Raw genomic sequence first — 17,711 nt, 5'->3', positions numbered from 1 at the left:
GATTTCCAGAAAAATACTGCTAAGATTTTGACTGAGATTGAATTGAATCCATAGATTAATTTGGGAAGAATTGGCATTATAGTAACGTTGACTCTTCCCAAGTTGCAAACATTGTATATCTCTATTTCTTTAGGTCTTTAAAATTTCCCCCCAGATTTATTTTATAGTTTTCAATATAGTTGTCTTTGTTAAATTTTGTTGTTGTAGCAGAGTTTTTAAAATTTCACTTTCTATGTGTTAGTTGCTAGTATACAAAACTACAGTTGATTTTTAAATGTTCACCTTGTAGTCAGAGTTGTTGCTGAATTCACTCATTAATTTTTAAGCGTTATATATTCAGTTGGATTTTACTATGTAAATAATCCTATTATCTACACTAATAAAAGAGAAACATGGTAATTGGCGTATGACCACTACCCTTCCCATTGGCTAATCAGCGTATCCTTATGCAAATTAACTGTCAGCCAAGATGGCGGCCGGCAGCCAGGCAGCTGGAAGCTAACAGGAGGCTTGCTTGCTGTGGACTCCAATGTTCCCCGCCTCACTAGCTGGCCTCTGAGCTTCAGTTGGAAACATAGTAACATTTATAGAAGATAAACAAAACCCCAAAAACCTCCTGTCAGTCAGCCGGGATCTCAGAGCTGGAGTCACAACATTGTTTCGAATACAGGAAACAAAGGCCAGAAACCTGCTTTCAGCCGAGCCTCAGAGAGAAAGCCGGCTCTCAGCTCCAGTGACAGCCATAGAAGGTAAATAAATGCCAGAATAAAAAAATAAATAAATAAAAAAAGGAGAGGTTTGGAGCTTCAGTTGCCCGCCAGCCTGAAAACAGCCCTCAGCCCCTCACCCAGACTGGCCAGGCACCCCAGTGGGGACCCCCACCCTGAAGCAACAAGATGGTGGCTAATTTGCATACTGAAGGCAGGCGGCAGCAGGCAAGGCTGTCTGCGGTCTGGGATCCGGATCTGTGACCCTGCCTGGTGGGATCAGCGGAGCCTCGAGGCTTCCCGGCACCGGGATCAGCGTGACAAGGGGCAACACCCAAACGCCCTGATTGCCCTGCGGCTCTGTGTGTGAGAGGGGGCAGCGCCCCAACCCCCTGATCAGCCCTGATCTGTGGGTGATAGAGGGCGGCGCCCCAACCCCGATTGCCCTGCGGCTGTGTGTGTGACAGTGGCGGTGCCCCACCCCCCCACGGGCCCTGCTCTATGTGAGACGGGGTAGAGCCATACCTCCCCATCGGCCCTGCCCTGAGTGTGACAGGGTGTGGCGCCTCAACTACCCCCCCCACACACGGGTCCTGCTCTGTATGTGACAGGGGGCGGTGCCCCAGCTCCCCTATTGGCCCTACTCTGTGCGTGACGGGGGGAGCTCCTCAACCCCCTGATTGGCCCTGCTCTGTGTGTGACAGGGGGCAGCTCCCCAACCCCCTGATCAGCCCTGCTCTGTGCATGACAGGGGGGAGCTCCCAAAACCCCTGATTGACCCTGCTCTGTGCATGACAAGGGGGAGCTCCCCAAACCCCTGATGGGCCCTGCTCTGTGTGTGACAGAGTACGGAGCCCCAAGCCCCGATGGTCCCTGCTCTGTGTGTGACAGGGGGCAGCACCCCAACCCCCTGATCGGCCCTGCTCTGTGCATGGCAGGGGGCAGCGCCCCAACCCCCTGATCAGCCCTGCTCTGTGCGTGGCAGGGGGTGGCGCCGCAACTTCCCTATCGACCCTGCCTTGAGTGTGACAGGGGGGGTGCCCCAACCCCCCAATCAGCCCTACCCTGAGCGTGACTAGGGGTGGCATCGCAACCTCCCCATCCGCCCTGCTCTGTGCATGACAGGGGGCGGCGCCCCAACTCCCTAATCAGCCCTGCTCTGAGCCCGACCAGGGGCTGCACCTAGGGATTGGGCCTGCCCTCTGCCACCCGGGAGCAGGCCTAAGCCAGCAGGTCATTATCTCCTGAGGGGTCCCAGACTGCGAGAGGGCACAGGATGGGCTGAGGGACCCCCTCTCCCCACCGAGTGCACAAATTTTTGTGCACCGGGCCTCTAGTCCTATATAATAAAACCCTAATATGCAAATTGACCAAACTTCAGAACTGGTTGCTATGACGTGCACTGACCACCAGGGGGCAGACACTCAATGCAGGAGCTGTCCCCTGGTGGTCAGTGTGCTCCCACAGGGGGAGCTCCGCTCAGCCAGAAGCTGGGCTCATGGCTGGTGAGCGCCACGGCAGCGGTGGGAGCCTCTTCCACCTTGGTGGCAGATCTAAAGACCCTTTGGGGGATGTCCACCTGCCAGCTTAGGCCTGGGCAGGCCTAAGCTGGCAGGTGCACAACCCCTGAGGGGTCCTGGACTGTGAGAGGGTGCAGGCCAGGCTGAGGGACCACCCCCTCCCCCCAGGGCATGATTGTCATGCACCGGACCTCTAGTCTGTTAATAAAGATATTTACTTCATTCTTTTCAAACTTCAGAGCTTATCTTTCTTTTCCTTGCCCCATTGCACTAGCTAGGACCTCCAGTATAGTGTTAACTAGAAGTGGTGATAACGGGATACTTGTCTTGTTCCTAAACTCAGAAGAAAAAGTGTTCCAACATTTCACATTTAAGTATAAGGTTACTGGGATAAGGAAATTATCTTTCATTCTTAGCTTGCTGAGAATTTTTATCATGAATGGGTGTTAAATTTTAGCAAATATATTTTCTGGATTAATTGAGATCATATTGTGGGTCCCCACCTTTATTTAACAGGGTGAGTTACACTGATTGATTTTCAAATTTTAACCCACCTGACCTTCCTGAAATCAAGCCCCCTTGGTCATGATAGAGTATCATGTTCTATTTATCAGTGGATTCAATTTGCTAATATTTTGATTAGATTTATTCATCTGTGTTTCTGAGAGATATTGGTCTACAATTTGTCTTTTTAAAAAAATATATTTTATTGATTTTTTTACAGAGAGGAAGGGAGAGAGATAGAGAGTTTGAAACATCGATGAGAGAGAAACATCGATCAGCTGCCTCCTGCACAACCCCTCCTGGGGATGTGCCCGCAACCAAGGTACATGCCCTTGACCAGAATCGAACCCCAGGACCCTTCAGTCCGAAGGTCGACGCTCCATCCACTGAGCCAAATCGGTTAGGCTATAATTTGTCTTTCTTGAAATAATCTCATATTTTAGAATCAGAGTTTGGAAATTTGGAAGTATACCCATTTCTTCTACCCACTGAAAAAAGTTTTGATACCTTTATTCAAAAAAAATTTTTTGAAATAACTAGATTTATAAAAAGAGTTGCAAAGATAGTTGACTATTTTTAGACTAACTTAAAGTATAATTTGCATTCAGTAAAACACAGATATTAAGCATACAAATTGATGACTGTTGACAAAAGACTATATCTATATAACCAGAAAGCCAAACAACATATACCTGCAGAACGATATAGGAGAACACTGACCTATACCTGGTGCGTGTGTTCAAGGCTGAATTTATGCACATTGTCAGGTTGTCTCCCAAAAGGTACAGCGGCTTCTGCCCTTATCCTCACCATTTTCTCTAGAACCTACCTTCTCCTAAATTGCTTGGATTTCTGTGGTCTATAATGATTTGTACTCATTATGTTCACAACATGCTTTTTCTTTTCAACACTATCAAAATTAAAAGACTAGGTGAGTTCATATAGTTCCTTTCAACATTAATGTAATCATCTAGAAAGAATTCAATAATTTCCCACGTTCTCCCTGAAAACATTTTAAAAATGTATTGTAAGAGGAAAGATACCTACTTCCTTTTCTGAGTCAAAAAATATTCAATTATGAGAGATCATGTAAACAGTTTAAATAAATAGCCCTTTAGTAAATAAATTGACATAGAATTGTATGAAGAAAAACTTACCTGATTAATTTATTTGAGTCTTTAGATAAATCAGAGCTGCTGTCTTTATCCACTGTGAAAAAAAGAAAGAAAAGATTCTGCTTTACTTAGAAGATTGAATACATGACTTTATGTGTACTCTTTCCAAACCCTCAATAGAATGGTAATAGGGGAATTAAAAAAAGGTATAAAACCTCAAGGAGAGCCAACAAAGATGGCAAGAAAAAATTTCAAGATGGAAAGCCGGTGGAAAGGGTTAACTGTCTAGCAGGATGTAGATATCTGAAACCTAACTATGTGATGGGTGGGGGCAATAAAAAGCAGGCAGATTTATACTTCAGAACGTGAGGAACAATCCAGAAACTGGAGGTGCCAGATACCTCAGAAAGGTGAGAGGAACAGCGCAGCCAACCAAGATCGACCCCCTCATCCTGTGCACCCAGATGGTCACCACTGCCCAGATAGGAGGAAGGAGGTGTACTCTCTGGAGAAAATGAGTCAGAGAGGCTCAAGCCTGGAGGAGACTAGGCACAAAGCAGAACAAGAGTGTGGTAAGGGAAAGTGGTGACAAAACCAAATAATTCATATTGAAGAGATAAGATGCCCACTCTCTCCCCCTGTCCAGCTCCCAGAGTGTGAGCAGCTAGCATCTCTCTCCCAGATTTATCTCAGGGGAAAGAGTCAAGCCTAACTAACGGCTTCAAGCCTAACCACTGGTAACTGATGGTACCCTCCATGGAATAACCCTGCAATGAAACAAAACCGTCCACAAGTCCAGTCTGTATTTAAATAGTCCCCATCTTTTTAATGACTGATTTCCAGTCACCGTATGTTCATCATATGAATAGTCAAAGATCCTAGACATTTGAGTAAATTCAATATCATGGAAGAGAGTCATCAAAACAAATAAACAGGGAGAAAAACAGAAACATACTTTCCTGAAAATTTCCTAGAATATAGAACAAAAAACAAAGAGATGGATAATAGGAGAAAGTAGATTTTTTAAAGAATCAAAGGACCAATAGGTCCCACATCTAAGTATCTGGATATTTAAACGAAAGAACAGGGAAAATGAAGGGGAAATAAATTATAAAAGAAATTACATAAGAAAAATGTCCAGAACTAAAGGATTAAAGTTTTAAAAATCAGATTTAAACCACCTATCAAATGCCCTACATGCGAACCGAGGAGAAAAAAACAAAACAAAACACACACAAAAACTACATCAAGAAACATTATCAAGAAAGTTCTGATCACTGGGAATAAAGAGAAGATTTTAAAGCTTCCAGAAAGAATATCTATTGCATGTGAACAACTGGACATCTGAAGGAAATCAGGCTTCTCAAGAGCAACCCTGGCAACAAGAAGGCAACAGGGTCTTTACAACTGAGAGGAAACTGTTTCCGAACCTGCCAAAGTATTATCTGTGTTGTTGCTCACTTGCTGGGTGATTTGGCAATTTGGACAGCTTTTCTGTGTGGTTTGATGGCCAAGTTGAAGAAGTGAAAGGGGTGAAGGCTGATGCCTACCAGACAAGAGGACAAAAGGAAGGGCCAATTTTTGTTTAGTTTCCTTCTCATCCTTTCTCTCTGCAGGGCAAACATAAAATCGGTTGCATAGAATCATCTGTTGTAGAAAATGCTTTTAAAACCAGCTTTTAAATTTCCATTCACCAGAATATGGACATAGCTTTGTTACAGAATCTCTCTTTATAATGATAGTCCTGCAGGGCTCAACGAAAGGTTAAGTGATATGTATCCTTCCTGCATTCATTCATAAATGATTACTGAGTGCAGAGGATACAGCCGTGGATGCGATGGTGTTCTGGTAGATTACAAATGTGGTCAGGGTAAAGCAATGTGACTCCTCTGTGTACAAACAAGCCTCGAAACCGTCAGGGAGTGTTTGAGGAACCTCCTGGCAATCATGACAAACCAGAAAAGATGCCTGATCCAAACGGCTTCATTTGCATCAGACCCAGAAGCCCTGTGGAGAAACATCTGAACTTGGTTCCAATTGTACAGACCTAGCTATTGGACCAGCAGGTTCTAGAAGGGGACCGGGAAAAGAGAGAATGGGCATCTGAGAGATAAAACACATGAAAGAGAAGTAAGAACAGAGGAATGAGTTGAAACAGCAAGGCCTGCTGACTAAAGAGGTGATGATGCCGGCTACTATGCAAGGTTGTGCACTGCAGAAGAGGAGGGGCAGGATAGAAAGGGAATAACCATGTCACTACGGGCCCAACCCTCCCTTGTGGCAAACCCTTCTGGGCATAGGAGCCAATAGCATTGTTCTGCTAACTGCAGAAACAGGACCCATGAAGGTGATGGAGTTAGGGGTCATGTAGAGGTTACTGGCAGAGGAGTGAGCAAACCAAGGGTATCTTATAAACATTAGTCAATAGAGAGAAAGACCGAAGAGCCTCAGATACCATTTCCACATAGTCACTTAGAAGGAATACCTGGAGGTGGTGGAGGGTAGGGGGTGGGTGTACTGTCTAAAAAAAATAAAAAATAAAAAAATAAAATAAAGAAAGAAAGAAAGAAAGAGAAAAAAGCTGAGCATTTTGCTAATAAAGAGGAAGGGAATCCCAGATCAGTAATACCTGGGGTGCTGCCGGTGAAATCTAGGAAATATCCATTATAGATCAAAGAATTAAAAATAGATATCGTAGCTTTATGATGGGTAGACTAGTTTTAATTGGCACCATCCATGCATATGACCATTACATTTAAAGGTACTAAGCTGACAATCTTTGATAATCTTTAAAAAAGATCAAATAATTGGCTTGACAGAGAGGTACAGTAGGAGAGAGCTTAGTATAATTTCATTACTGAAAATGGATACAAGAAAATATTCTTTTATATAACAGTTATTTGCTAGATCACTTATCTGCTATAAATATATAATTAATAACTGGCAAATGATAAGTAGGCATTTCTTACATGGTAATTTCTCACGGAAAAGTCTCTGAACTATTAGATTGTATACAGTTTCATTTTCAACCAGTGTTTGGGCTGCTTGCAGATTCACTGGATTTTCTAGCCCTGGATTAGAAAGCATAACCTATAAGAAAAAAATAAGGGACACAGTTTTTTTTAAAGTAAATTTTTTCTCGAAGCAAAAAGAGCAACCAATACATACAATGTTAAAGAAGCATTTATTAAATGCTTTCAATATATCTACCCAAAGATGATACAAACACAATTAGGCAGCGTCCCTACTCTCAAGAAACTCTTGATCTTGTCTTCTTTGTTAATTTTATTTTTCAATTACAGTTGACATTCAATGAAAGCATATCGTTGGTTGAGGATTAAAAAAAGAAAGAAAAAGAAACTACTATAGATACCAAATTAATCATTTGATGATCTAGAGCAGTGGTTCTCAACCTTCCTAATGCCGCAACCCTTTAATACAGTTCCTCATGTTGTGGTGACCCCAAACCATAAAATTATTTTTGTTGCTACTTCATAACTGTAATTTTGCTACTGTTATGAATCATAATGTAAATATCTGTTATGCAGGATGTATTTAGGGGTCTCAACCCTCAGGTTGAGAACCGCTGATCTAGAGGGATAATGAAATGAACACAAGCCTTAATACATAATTTTGTTTTATCTGTTACCGAAATATACCCTCATGTGTAAATGTAAAGTTTTATTTTTTCATTTTTAAATGTATTTTTATTGTTGATAGTATTACAGATATCTCCCCATTTTAGAGTTTTATTTTTTAATGTAAATGTTTTAATATTTTTTAATGTTTAGCTCCCTTTATACCTAAATCCAATTTAAATTTATGTGATAGGAAGGAATAAGTTATAGGAAGTAACTTGTAATTTGCTTTGATCCTAATGTTTGGCTCATGAATGTACAGTATAAAACCAAGATCAAATTCAATAAATGGTGCTAGGAAACAGAGAAACCTTGATGTGAAAGGGAAACATCCATTAGTTGCTTCCTGTATGCACCTCAACCAGGGATCGAACCGGCAACCTAGGTATGTCCCTGAATAGGAATCGAACCTGAAATTCCACGAGGTATCATGCAGGTCCTTACTTGGACCCTTATATCTCAGAGGCATTAAAGGTGTGAAAAATCCTTCTCTTGCCCAGCCAGTGTGGCTCAATTGGTTGAACGCCAATCCATAAACCAAGAGATCACTGGTTTGATTTCCAGTTGGGGCACATGCCCAGGTTTCAGGCTCAATTCCCAGTGGGGGGCATGCAGGAGACAGCTGATCAATGTTTCTCTCTCATTGATGTTTCTCTCTCTCTATCACTTTCCCTTCCTCTCTCTCTAAAAATCAGTAAACACATATTTTTTAAAAACTGTACTCATGCTTGGAATTTCTCTGATGTCCTTTCCTGCCACATCCCTTCTCCTTCTTCCATTGTATTCCTCTGAGTGACTCTTCTGCCTTCCTCTTCTATTGTTAAGGGTTTATGCGATTACTTTGGGCTCCCCTGCATCATTCAGGATAACCTTCTGATTTCAAGGTCAGTTGATTAGTAACTTTCAATCCATCTGCAAAGTCCTTTCACAGCACTACCTAGATTGTTTGATTGAATAACCAGAGGATGGGAGACAAATGGGATATCTTTAAAATTCTGCCTATCCTATCTAATAAAAGACAAAAAGGGTAATTGACTGTACCTTTGCTACGCTTCCCATTGGCTAATCAGGGTGACATGCAAATTAACTGCCAAGAAAGATGGCGGTTAATTTGCATACAGAGGCGCAATGATGGGAGACGAAAGGGGAAGGACGGAAGAATGGTGATTGGAAACCCAGGCGGCAGGCAAGAGCCGGGTGGCAGGATCTGAGAACCTGCCCCCCAGCCCTGGATTGGAGAACCGGGGCTGCCTTTGCCTGCCCCCAGCTGGTGATCATAAAGGGAGAGCCCCGGCCACAGGCACGGTGGCACCCTGGGCACCTGGGCATCCCAGCACCTGACATGCAAAGGTCGGGGATGAAAGGAGTTTTCCCAACTACATCTGCAAATATCCAGGGGAAGGCATCACTGAAGAGTTCACAACAACTGTCTTACTGGGCAAGGAAGAAAACAGTTGGCGACGGAAACAATCCCTTACATCAAAGTTAAGGTCCCTCTGAGTAAAGAATATTTCCAACGTAAAGGAGGGAGCAGGCAAAAATAATAGGTTCTCATGACTTCCACTGAAGTTTGAGCATATGACAGAGTCAAAATGAACATACAAATTAAAACAGACAGTGGACATTCAAATGACCCGAATCAACTGTCACTGTTTGTCCCAATAGCAGCAATGCTTATGTGATAATAAAGTTTAACAAACATACAAAACAAGTCACATGACAAGAGAGGTTCGGCTTCTAAAGTAAATTGAATATGTTCTTTAAAAATTCTCATGTCCTCCCCTCTGACTATAATTCTTAATTTTCCAATCAGAAAATTACCCCAGGTGATCCAGTAACATGTAGAACTCTAGTAACCTAACTTATTTAAAAAAACAAACATCCCAACCATTTTTAAAATATTTAAATTGATATTTTAGGGTTAAAATTATAGAAGATATTTAGATCCAAATATATTTTCTGAATAGAAAATATTTCAGTTTTTGATTTAAAAAACAATAAACATAAAAAAATATATAAGTGACTCATTTTCCCAAGGAACTCTGAATTAGTACCTTTCCCTCTAACTTTCTTCAAATTAAGAGAATCTATGGAGTTCCCCATACTGCACAAGTTATAATGAAAGAAAATAAGACTTTCTAAGAGCATCAAGTACATGTTTTCTTATTTACAAACATATATATTCTTCTCTCTCTTTCTCTCTCTCTTTAAAATATATTCTTACTGATTCAGAGAGGAAGGGAGAGGGAGAGAGATAGAAACATCAATGATGAGAGAGAATCATTGATCGGCTGCCTCCTACACGCCCCTTACTGGGGATCAAGCCCACAACCCGGGCATGTTGCCTGACCTGGAATCAAACTGTGACTTCCTGGTTCATAGGCCAATGCTAAACCACCGAGTCACACCGGCCAGGCTCAATTCTTATTTATAAATTCATTCCAAGGACATATACAGTTTGAAAAGCTTTGGAAGTAGTTTCAAAAAAACTAGCTTTTAAGTAACAAGAAAACAGTTATAGAAGAAAGTTTAAATTAAAAGAAAAAAAATTGTTTTAATTTATTCAAGAGTGGGAACATCCTCCATGAAAATGTGTGCCTTGACTGTGGATGGCTGGGTGGCCTTATCACACCTTAGGAATTCAAATGCTTTTTACAATGAAAAGAGAGTTTCATCTCATGGGGTAGATGTCTGTCAACAGAAGGTGGACATCAATAAAAGGAGGGGCTTGCACAATCAATCCAGAAAGTCAGCAATCTATGGATAATCCAGAACCGAGTATTTATCTCCTCTGCCACACACCCTCCCTCCCAGCCAGTGAGCAAGATAATTACTCTCAAGTCAAGCTAAGTGCCCCCCAGTCACAGTAGCCCAACACTGACATACAAAGCATACAAATAATTCTCACTCTGGCATAAAAGTGACAACTTTCTTGGAAGAAAAGCAGATACTGTAAATTTCTCAAAGTCTTTCTGAAACATTTTTTAAAGTAATTTTTACTTCTTTAGAAAAAATGCATACACGGGAAACCATCTGTAATAAAAGGCCCATTCTATAAATTTTACCTGGTCCTACTCATAACTGCAATCATAATCATATTTACAGACAAATATATCTATACTAATAAAAGAGTAATATGCTAATTAGACTGGAAGACCTTCCAGGAGACCTTCCAGATGTTCTTCTGGACAAAGCCATAGTGGCGGGGCCGAGGTAGAGGCGGTTAGAGGCCAAGAGGGGAGGGCAGTTGTGGGTGATCAGGCTGGTGGGGCCCGGGGCCATTGGGGGTAAGCAGACCAGCAGGGGGGCCAGTTGGGGACAAGCAGGCCATCAGTGGAGGTCAGTTGGAGGTGATCAGGACAGCAGGGGGACAGTTGGGGAGGAGCAGGCTAGTGGGGAGGGAAGGTAGGGGCGAGCAGGCCAGCAGGGGGGCAGTTTGGGGTGATTAGGCTGGCGGGGGGGGGCATTTGGGGACAAACAGGCCAGTAGCAGGGGAGGCAACTGGGGGCAAACAGGCCAACAGGCAGAGTGGTTAGAGGCTATCAGGCAGGCAGGTGAGCGGTTAGGAGCCAGCAGTCCCGGATTGTGAGAGGGATGTCCGACTGCTGGTTTAGGCCCGATCCCTGTAAACTGGCAGTAGGACATCCTTCGAGGGGTCCCAAATTAGAGAGGGTGCAGGCCAGGCTGAGGAACACACCCTCCCCCATGCATGAATTTCGTGCACCGGGTCACTAGTCCTATATAATAAAAGCCTAATATGCTAAGTATCCAGTCGTCTGCTCAACCAATCAAAGCGTAATATGCTAATCATATGCTAAGGCCGCTCAACCGCTCACTATGATGTGCACTGACCACAGGGGGCAGATGCTCCAACTGGTAGGTTAGCTTGCTGCTGGGGTCCGGCCAATCAGGACTGAGACGGGCTGGACATGTCCTGGAGCCCTCCTGCGGTCCCTCTCCGGCTGGCCAACCTTCCGTATCTCTCCCTGGCCCCGACTGTGCACCAATGGGGTCCCTTGGCCTGGCCTCCACCCTCTTGCAATCCGGGACCCCTTGGGGGATATTGGAGAGCCGGTTTCAGCCCAATCCTGCAGGCCAGGCTGAGGGACTCCACTGGTGCATGAATTTGTGCACTGGGCCTCTAGTGATAATATATGCACCTCTGGACAAAATAGGGGACCAGCAGTAACCAAAACTTAATAGTTCTGCTAGACCATGATTGTTTTACCTGGCACCTCAAAGTTAATATTAGCCTAAATTGCAAATATTATTCAATAGTTCAGTATTTAGAATATTATATTATAACATGAAAACTATAATACAGTTGTAGCCAAAATATATAACTAACTAACAGAATACCTAAGTGTAGACACAGGTCAAAGTGGGTAATTGTGACTTAAGTCATGGAAATGATGGCAATCTTTCACCAATGAAAGCAATAATTTGACATCTGATATTTCAAAAGCAATAATAATTTTCTATTTGAGTATTCCTACTTGGAAAACACATTTGAGCTACATTTCCAAAAATATTATAATTGCTTAAATCAGGATTCAATGTGAATTGTACTATACCTTTCAAAGTGGGTGGGAAGCAGATGAAACTTATCTACCAGAGCAAGCTTTAGGCTTTTGGCTGGAAAGATAATTTTACTCAGAGAGGAACATCTGGTAAAGTTTATTCAATAGTCTTCACATTGACACTGAGCCTAAGACCTTTTCACATAATGTGTACACATGCTACTAAGTCTACTTAATGATTTTTAAGAACTGGAATATAAGGAACATATTAAAATTCATAAATCAGAAGCCCTGGTAAAAAATAAAAATCCAACTTTTAAATTAGCCATGTGATAGTATAAAATAACAGAGGAAGCTCCGCAGAGGATGAGTTCAAAGATCTGAAGCATCAGTAAACAACTTCACCAGTAAGCATATTTTCTAATATCTAATTAATTAAAGCCCAGAAATTAATTCATTCTGTGGATGGGTGTTGATAATTACCTTTGCATTATATATGTAAGTATTAAAAAAATAAGATTATAAAAAATTCAGGAGATGATTAGTATATTGGGATGTTAAAATATTTTAAACACTATTTCAAGTATCACTCCCTTTTTAAAATAAGGTTTTCTATTGATTTTTTTAGAAGAGAGGGCAAGGGATAGAGAGATAGAAACATCGATGATTGATGGAATGCCTCCTGCACGCTCCCTACTAGGGATTGAGCCCACAACCCGGACATGTGCTCTGCCTGGGAACTGAACCGGTGACCTCTTGGTTCCTGGATCAACGCTTAACCACTGAGCAACATCAGCCAGGCAAGTATCACTCCCTTGAATAACAATGTGATCATTTTAAATGTGTCTCACCTATTATTCAAGGGAAAGTAATCAGAAATTATGGTCTATACTTGTACTGTTCATTACAGCAGTCTCTAGTCACACGTGACAATTTAAATTACTTAAAATAAAATTATAAACTCAGTTCCTCATGACACTAGCCACTGTGCAAGTGGTCCGTAACCATATGTGACTAGTGGCTACTATATTGGACAGCACGGATGGATCATGGACATTTCCATCTGTACAGAAAGTTCTATTGGGCCACACTGACCTTGAAAGGACTATTAAATAGCTATCAAAATATTAACTGCGGTAATATGGAAGTTACTTGAGATAAAATGTTAAGTGAAAAAGAAATAGGCTGTATAATTTATACGTGTATGTCATAATTGCAACCATGTAAAAATTCAGGTTCCTTCCTTCCTTCATGTTACTTAGTACCTACTGAATGTTAACATTGCCCTGGGTGTTGGTGGGGGGAGGAGGGCAGTAAAAGATGAGTGAGACCTGTTCCCTGACCTTGAGGAGCTTGTAGTCCAATGAAGGAAGGCAGATAAGGAAGTAGTATGTGCATTACACTATCACAGAGCTCTGATGGAAATTTGCAAGGGACGAAGGAAGTCCCTCAAAATCCAAAGCCATCAATTCCACCGAGGAAAGGAGATCAAGAAAGACATTCCAGAGGAGCACTTATTTGATCTGACTTTATAATGTGAGTAGTTTGCTAGCCAGACAGACTGAGGAAGAGGAAAGGAGAAAATGGGTTGTCAGTCAGAGAACTGGCCTGAGCACTGTTTAAGGTCCGAGATTTGCTTAAGTTTGTAACTTTAGAGTTTAGAACTCTAAATGCTTCTATGTCTGAATTGAACCAAGCACGGGGAGTGAAGGAAGGCATGAAGATGTAATATGAGTGGGATGGCCCAGTGTATTAGATTCCAGGTGTGAGGAGAAATAAATCATTTGTCAGGCAACAGAACTGGACTTAACCCTTAGTGAATGTGAAAATGAAAGACTTTAAACAGAAAAATAGGAGAAAAGATCAGAAGAAACTAGTAATAACAGTAGGATTAGGGTTTTTCTTTATGATTATCAGTAATTTTCCTTTCCTTTCCACTGTCTTAAAAACTTCTGCAGTGTAGGCTTATCTGTTTTATAAATCTGTGTGAAAAATAAAAAGACAAACCACTTTGTCATCTACTGGCTTCCCATGATGTATTTCCATGACAACACTTGTCGTCAGTTTGCGTTACTGCTTGAAAGTAAGGACAATCATAAAATTAACTAGCTTTTATTAAGCTATTTTTTTAGACCACACATGGTTCCAAGTATTTTACATGTATTAGTTAATTTATTAAATCTATGAGGTAGCTACTAACAGATCCATTTCACTAAGGAAGATATTGAGATTATTTGGAAGTGAAGAAACTTGTCCAATGGTACAAATGAGTATGTGGCAAAAACAATCTAATCTCGGAGCCCCAAATTTACCTTGTATTAAGTTACTCAGTAATTCAGAATATTCACCATTTCATTCTGGTTTGCCCTCCCTCATTACATTCTGGGACGATTCAGTTTTCTATTCTGAAGGCAGATCCTAGTGTGAAGAGGTAGATAGGAATATGACCCAGTTTTTTTTAAAAAATTCAAAAGATCAAACCCAGTTATCTGCATATCATGCTCATTCACTTCCTGAAAGTTTTTGCTCAAATGTCTCCCAGAACATGGCTGGCATACGTGGATGTTCAATATACATTTCTAAAATGAATGAATAAATGAATGAATGAATGAATGAATGAATAGGTGAATGAATGAAACATAGTATCTTTAAAAAGATTAAATTTTACTTGATATATAAAGATGACTAGACAGAAAACTATTATTTTATTTAAATTAAAAAATAAGAAATGGGAGAAATAAAATTTTTATTATAATCCTACTACTGAGAAAATTCAATTAAGCCGTAATACTTTATTCTCCAAGTATTTCAGATAATTAAACTCCAGATATTAATGATGAGCTGGACAGAAGTAGTCTAAGCAAGTGGCACTGAAATCATTCACTTTGGCATGGATGAGAAAGGAGGCTCCCTGAGGGTCAAGAAAAACACCACACCAAGGCATGCTGCTAAGGACCACGGATCCAAGAAGTAAAGGGAGCAGCTAGAAACAGGCTTCTGCCGGAGGGGAGGGGAAAATCCCTGGTTTAATTGCTCACGGGATGAACAAGCAAAACAGAAACAGACTCATAGATACGGAGAACATTTTGGTGGTTGCCAGATGGGAGGGGGGTTGGGGGGACGGGTGGAAAAGATGAAGGGATTAAGAAATACAAATTTGTTGTTACAGCATAGTCATGGGGATGTAAAGTACAGCATAGGGAATACAGTCAATAATATTCTAGTAACTACGTATGGTGTCAGAGGGCTAATAGATTTATCAGGATGATCACTTGGTAAGTTATATAATATCTAATCCCTGGGGTGTATGTACACCTGAAACTAATATAACATTGTATGCCAACTGTAATTGAACAATAAGAAATGATTTTAAAAAAAGAAAGCCTATAGAAGAGCAAATGCCTAGCACTGTCAGAAACGTAAGATAAAACTGAGCACTTGAAGTTGTAGTCACTTGATTCACTTCTCTGAAGAAGGCAGGTTCGTGAATGAGAAAGGATCTAAAGGCTTGTTCAACACTATGAAGTGAAATTAGGAACCAAAAGAAAACTTAAGACTATATTTCCAGAATTAAAACCATCCAAACAGTTCTTTTCTTCTTGTATAAAGTAGGTATCCTTTGGTTGTCAATTTAAAATAATAGTCTTTATAATTCAAGTTCCATTTTTATAGTCTTGATATAGAAATGTTATTGATTTAAACAACCTTACTTGAGTCTTTCAAACATTTAAATATGCATTATATGTTTTATTTTTTATATTTTGAATAACTGAGATAATTAAAAGAGGGCATGTATATTAATCTCTTCTTACCTGGAGGGTGAGTAAGATGCTGCTCAATGTATAGCTTGTTTTCCACTTACGAGGGTCGTCCAAAAAATCTATACAGGGTCGACCAGTATGTTGGTCTACTGTATTAAAATAATACATTAATAGTAATATGTATATAATAAAATTATTATCTAAAGTTTATGAACACCAAAATCTGACAGGCAAAGTTAGAAAGCAAATGACAAAGCAGAAAAATTATGTGCAATGAGTATGCCAGTTAACACAGTGTAACTATTAAAAGCATGGACTTTCAGTCCTGGCCAGTGTGGCTCAGTTGGTTGGGCTTTTTTTCTGTGCACTGGAAATCTGCTCTTTCAATTCCTGGTCAGGGCACATGCCTGGGTTGTGGGCTCAGTCCCAGTAGGGGGTGTGCAGGAGGCAGCCAATTATTATTTCCTTCTCACATAAATGTTTCTCTCTCTCTCTCTCTCTCTCTCTCTCTCTCTCTCTCTCTCTCTTCCTCTCAAAAATCAATAAAAGCATATCCTCAAATGCGGAATCAAAAAAAGAATCTAGTATGTATTAAAACTGTTGTATGTTAAAAGTGAAATTATGGCTCTAACCGGTTTGGCTCAGTGGATAGAGCATCGGCCTGTGGACTAAAAGGCCCCAGGTTTGATTCCGGTCAAAGGCATGTACCTTGGTTGCGGGCACATCCCCAGGAGGGAGTGTGCAGGAGGCAGCTGAATCGATGTTTCTCTCTCATCTATGTTTCTAACTCTCTATCCCTCTCCCTCTCCCTTCCTCTCTGTAAAAAAATCAATAAAAAAATATATTTTTTAAAAAAGTGAAATTATGATTCAGTGGTGAGAGAAAAGGTGAAAAAATGGTATAAAATGTGTTGCAAAATACTCATCGTCCTTCAATATCTGCTCTTCCTCTCTTCCATTTCCTCTCTGTAATACGACTACACATGCCCCAATACCCATTACCCTACACTGTTTAGATGAATACATGGTTGCTCAGACTATTTTCTCCTGCCTCCCCTCTAGCAAGAAGCCCTGTGACTAAGTTTTAATCATGGGATATCAACAGAAGTAAAGTATATAACTTTTGGATCATATTTTCTTAAGGACATTGTTTTACTTTCTCTTTCCCCCTTCCCCAATGGCTGGAAATGGTGTTAAACAGTAAATGCTTTAGATCCAGAAACACAAGTCATAGATTGAGGATGGCAAAACTTCCCTGCCAACTTTGTCCTATTACGTGTAGATTGGAAAGATATATGGAAGCTTGGCCTCTGCACTAATACAGTTAATTAAGTCAACCTGTATTTTTTAGAAACAAAGAATAGAGTTAAATATGCAAAACAAAACTATAGAATAACCAGAAGAAAGTTAAAATAATTCGATTGTGTTTTGGAAAGAACTTCTAAACTTAAAGATAACTGTAAGAATCTCAAAGGACAAGACTAATAAATATGACTATATAAAATTTTAAAAATCCCAAATGTAAAAAACCCCCAAGCACCAATAAAATTTAAAAATGACAAATGAAGAAAAATATTTGCAACACCTACAACAATGTGATAACATTTTAAATAATCCAGGCAATTCAAGAAGTCAAAAACACAATAAAGAGATATGAAAAAATGTTAAACTCACACATATTAAAAAAGCGCATATTAAAATAACAGATTCTTATTAAATTGTCAAAAAATATTTCTCCAAAGTTACGATGTCCAGAATTGGAGAGCAGTAAAATATGAGCTTTATATGTGCTTCCTGGTGGGATTACAAATAACATCAGTGAAAGGCAATTAGGTTGACTTAGAACTGAGCACACAGTTTTTGGTGTATGGGGCTAATAACATTCCTCCCCTCCAAGGTGTGTATATAATAAATAGAGTGTTAAAAGATGCAAGTGAAAAGTATCAA

The 17,711-nt window shown here is 40.6% G+C and overlaps 1 protein-coding gene across 4 annotated transcripts in view; it reads right to left on the bottom strand.

Moving 5' to 3' along the window:
• Positions 1-17,711, bottom strand: part of UBE2U (ubiquitin conjugating enzyme E2 U) — a 65,011-nt gene that overhangs the window by 40,455 nt on the left and 6,845 nt on the right. For 3 of the 4 annotated variants that reach the window (XM_070405279.1, XM_070405280.1, XM_070405281.1), the window contains 3 exons: positions 15,817-15,914; positions 6,816-6,936; positions 3,889-3,940 (listed from right to left, as the gene is read on the bottom strand). In XM_070405279.1, coding sequence (XP_070261380.1) covers positions 3,889-3,940; positions 6,816-6,936; positions 15,817-15,914 — 271 coding nt within the window. The remainder of the gene's footprint in view (positions 1-3,888; positions 3,941-6,815; positions 6,937-15,816; positions 15,915-17,711) is intronic. The other variant, XM_070405282.1, reaches the window with a different exon arrangement.

Source organism: Myotis yumanensis, unplaced genomic scaffold (assembly GCF_028538775.1).
Source record: "Myotis yumanensis isolate MYYU_CA2020_CCGP unplaced genomic scaffold, mMyoYum1.0.hap1 SCAF_2, whole genome shotgun sequence".
Taxonomy (NCBI): Eukaryota; Metazoa; Chordata; class Mammalia; order Chiroptera; family Vespertilionidae; genus Myotis; species Myotis yumanensis.
Note: the sequence above shows the minus strand (reverse complement) of the source record. Positions and strands in the feature narration are given on the sequence as shown.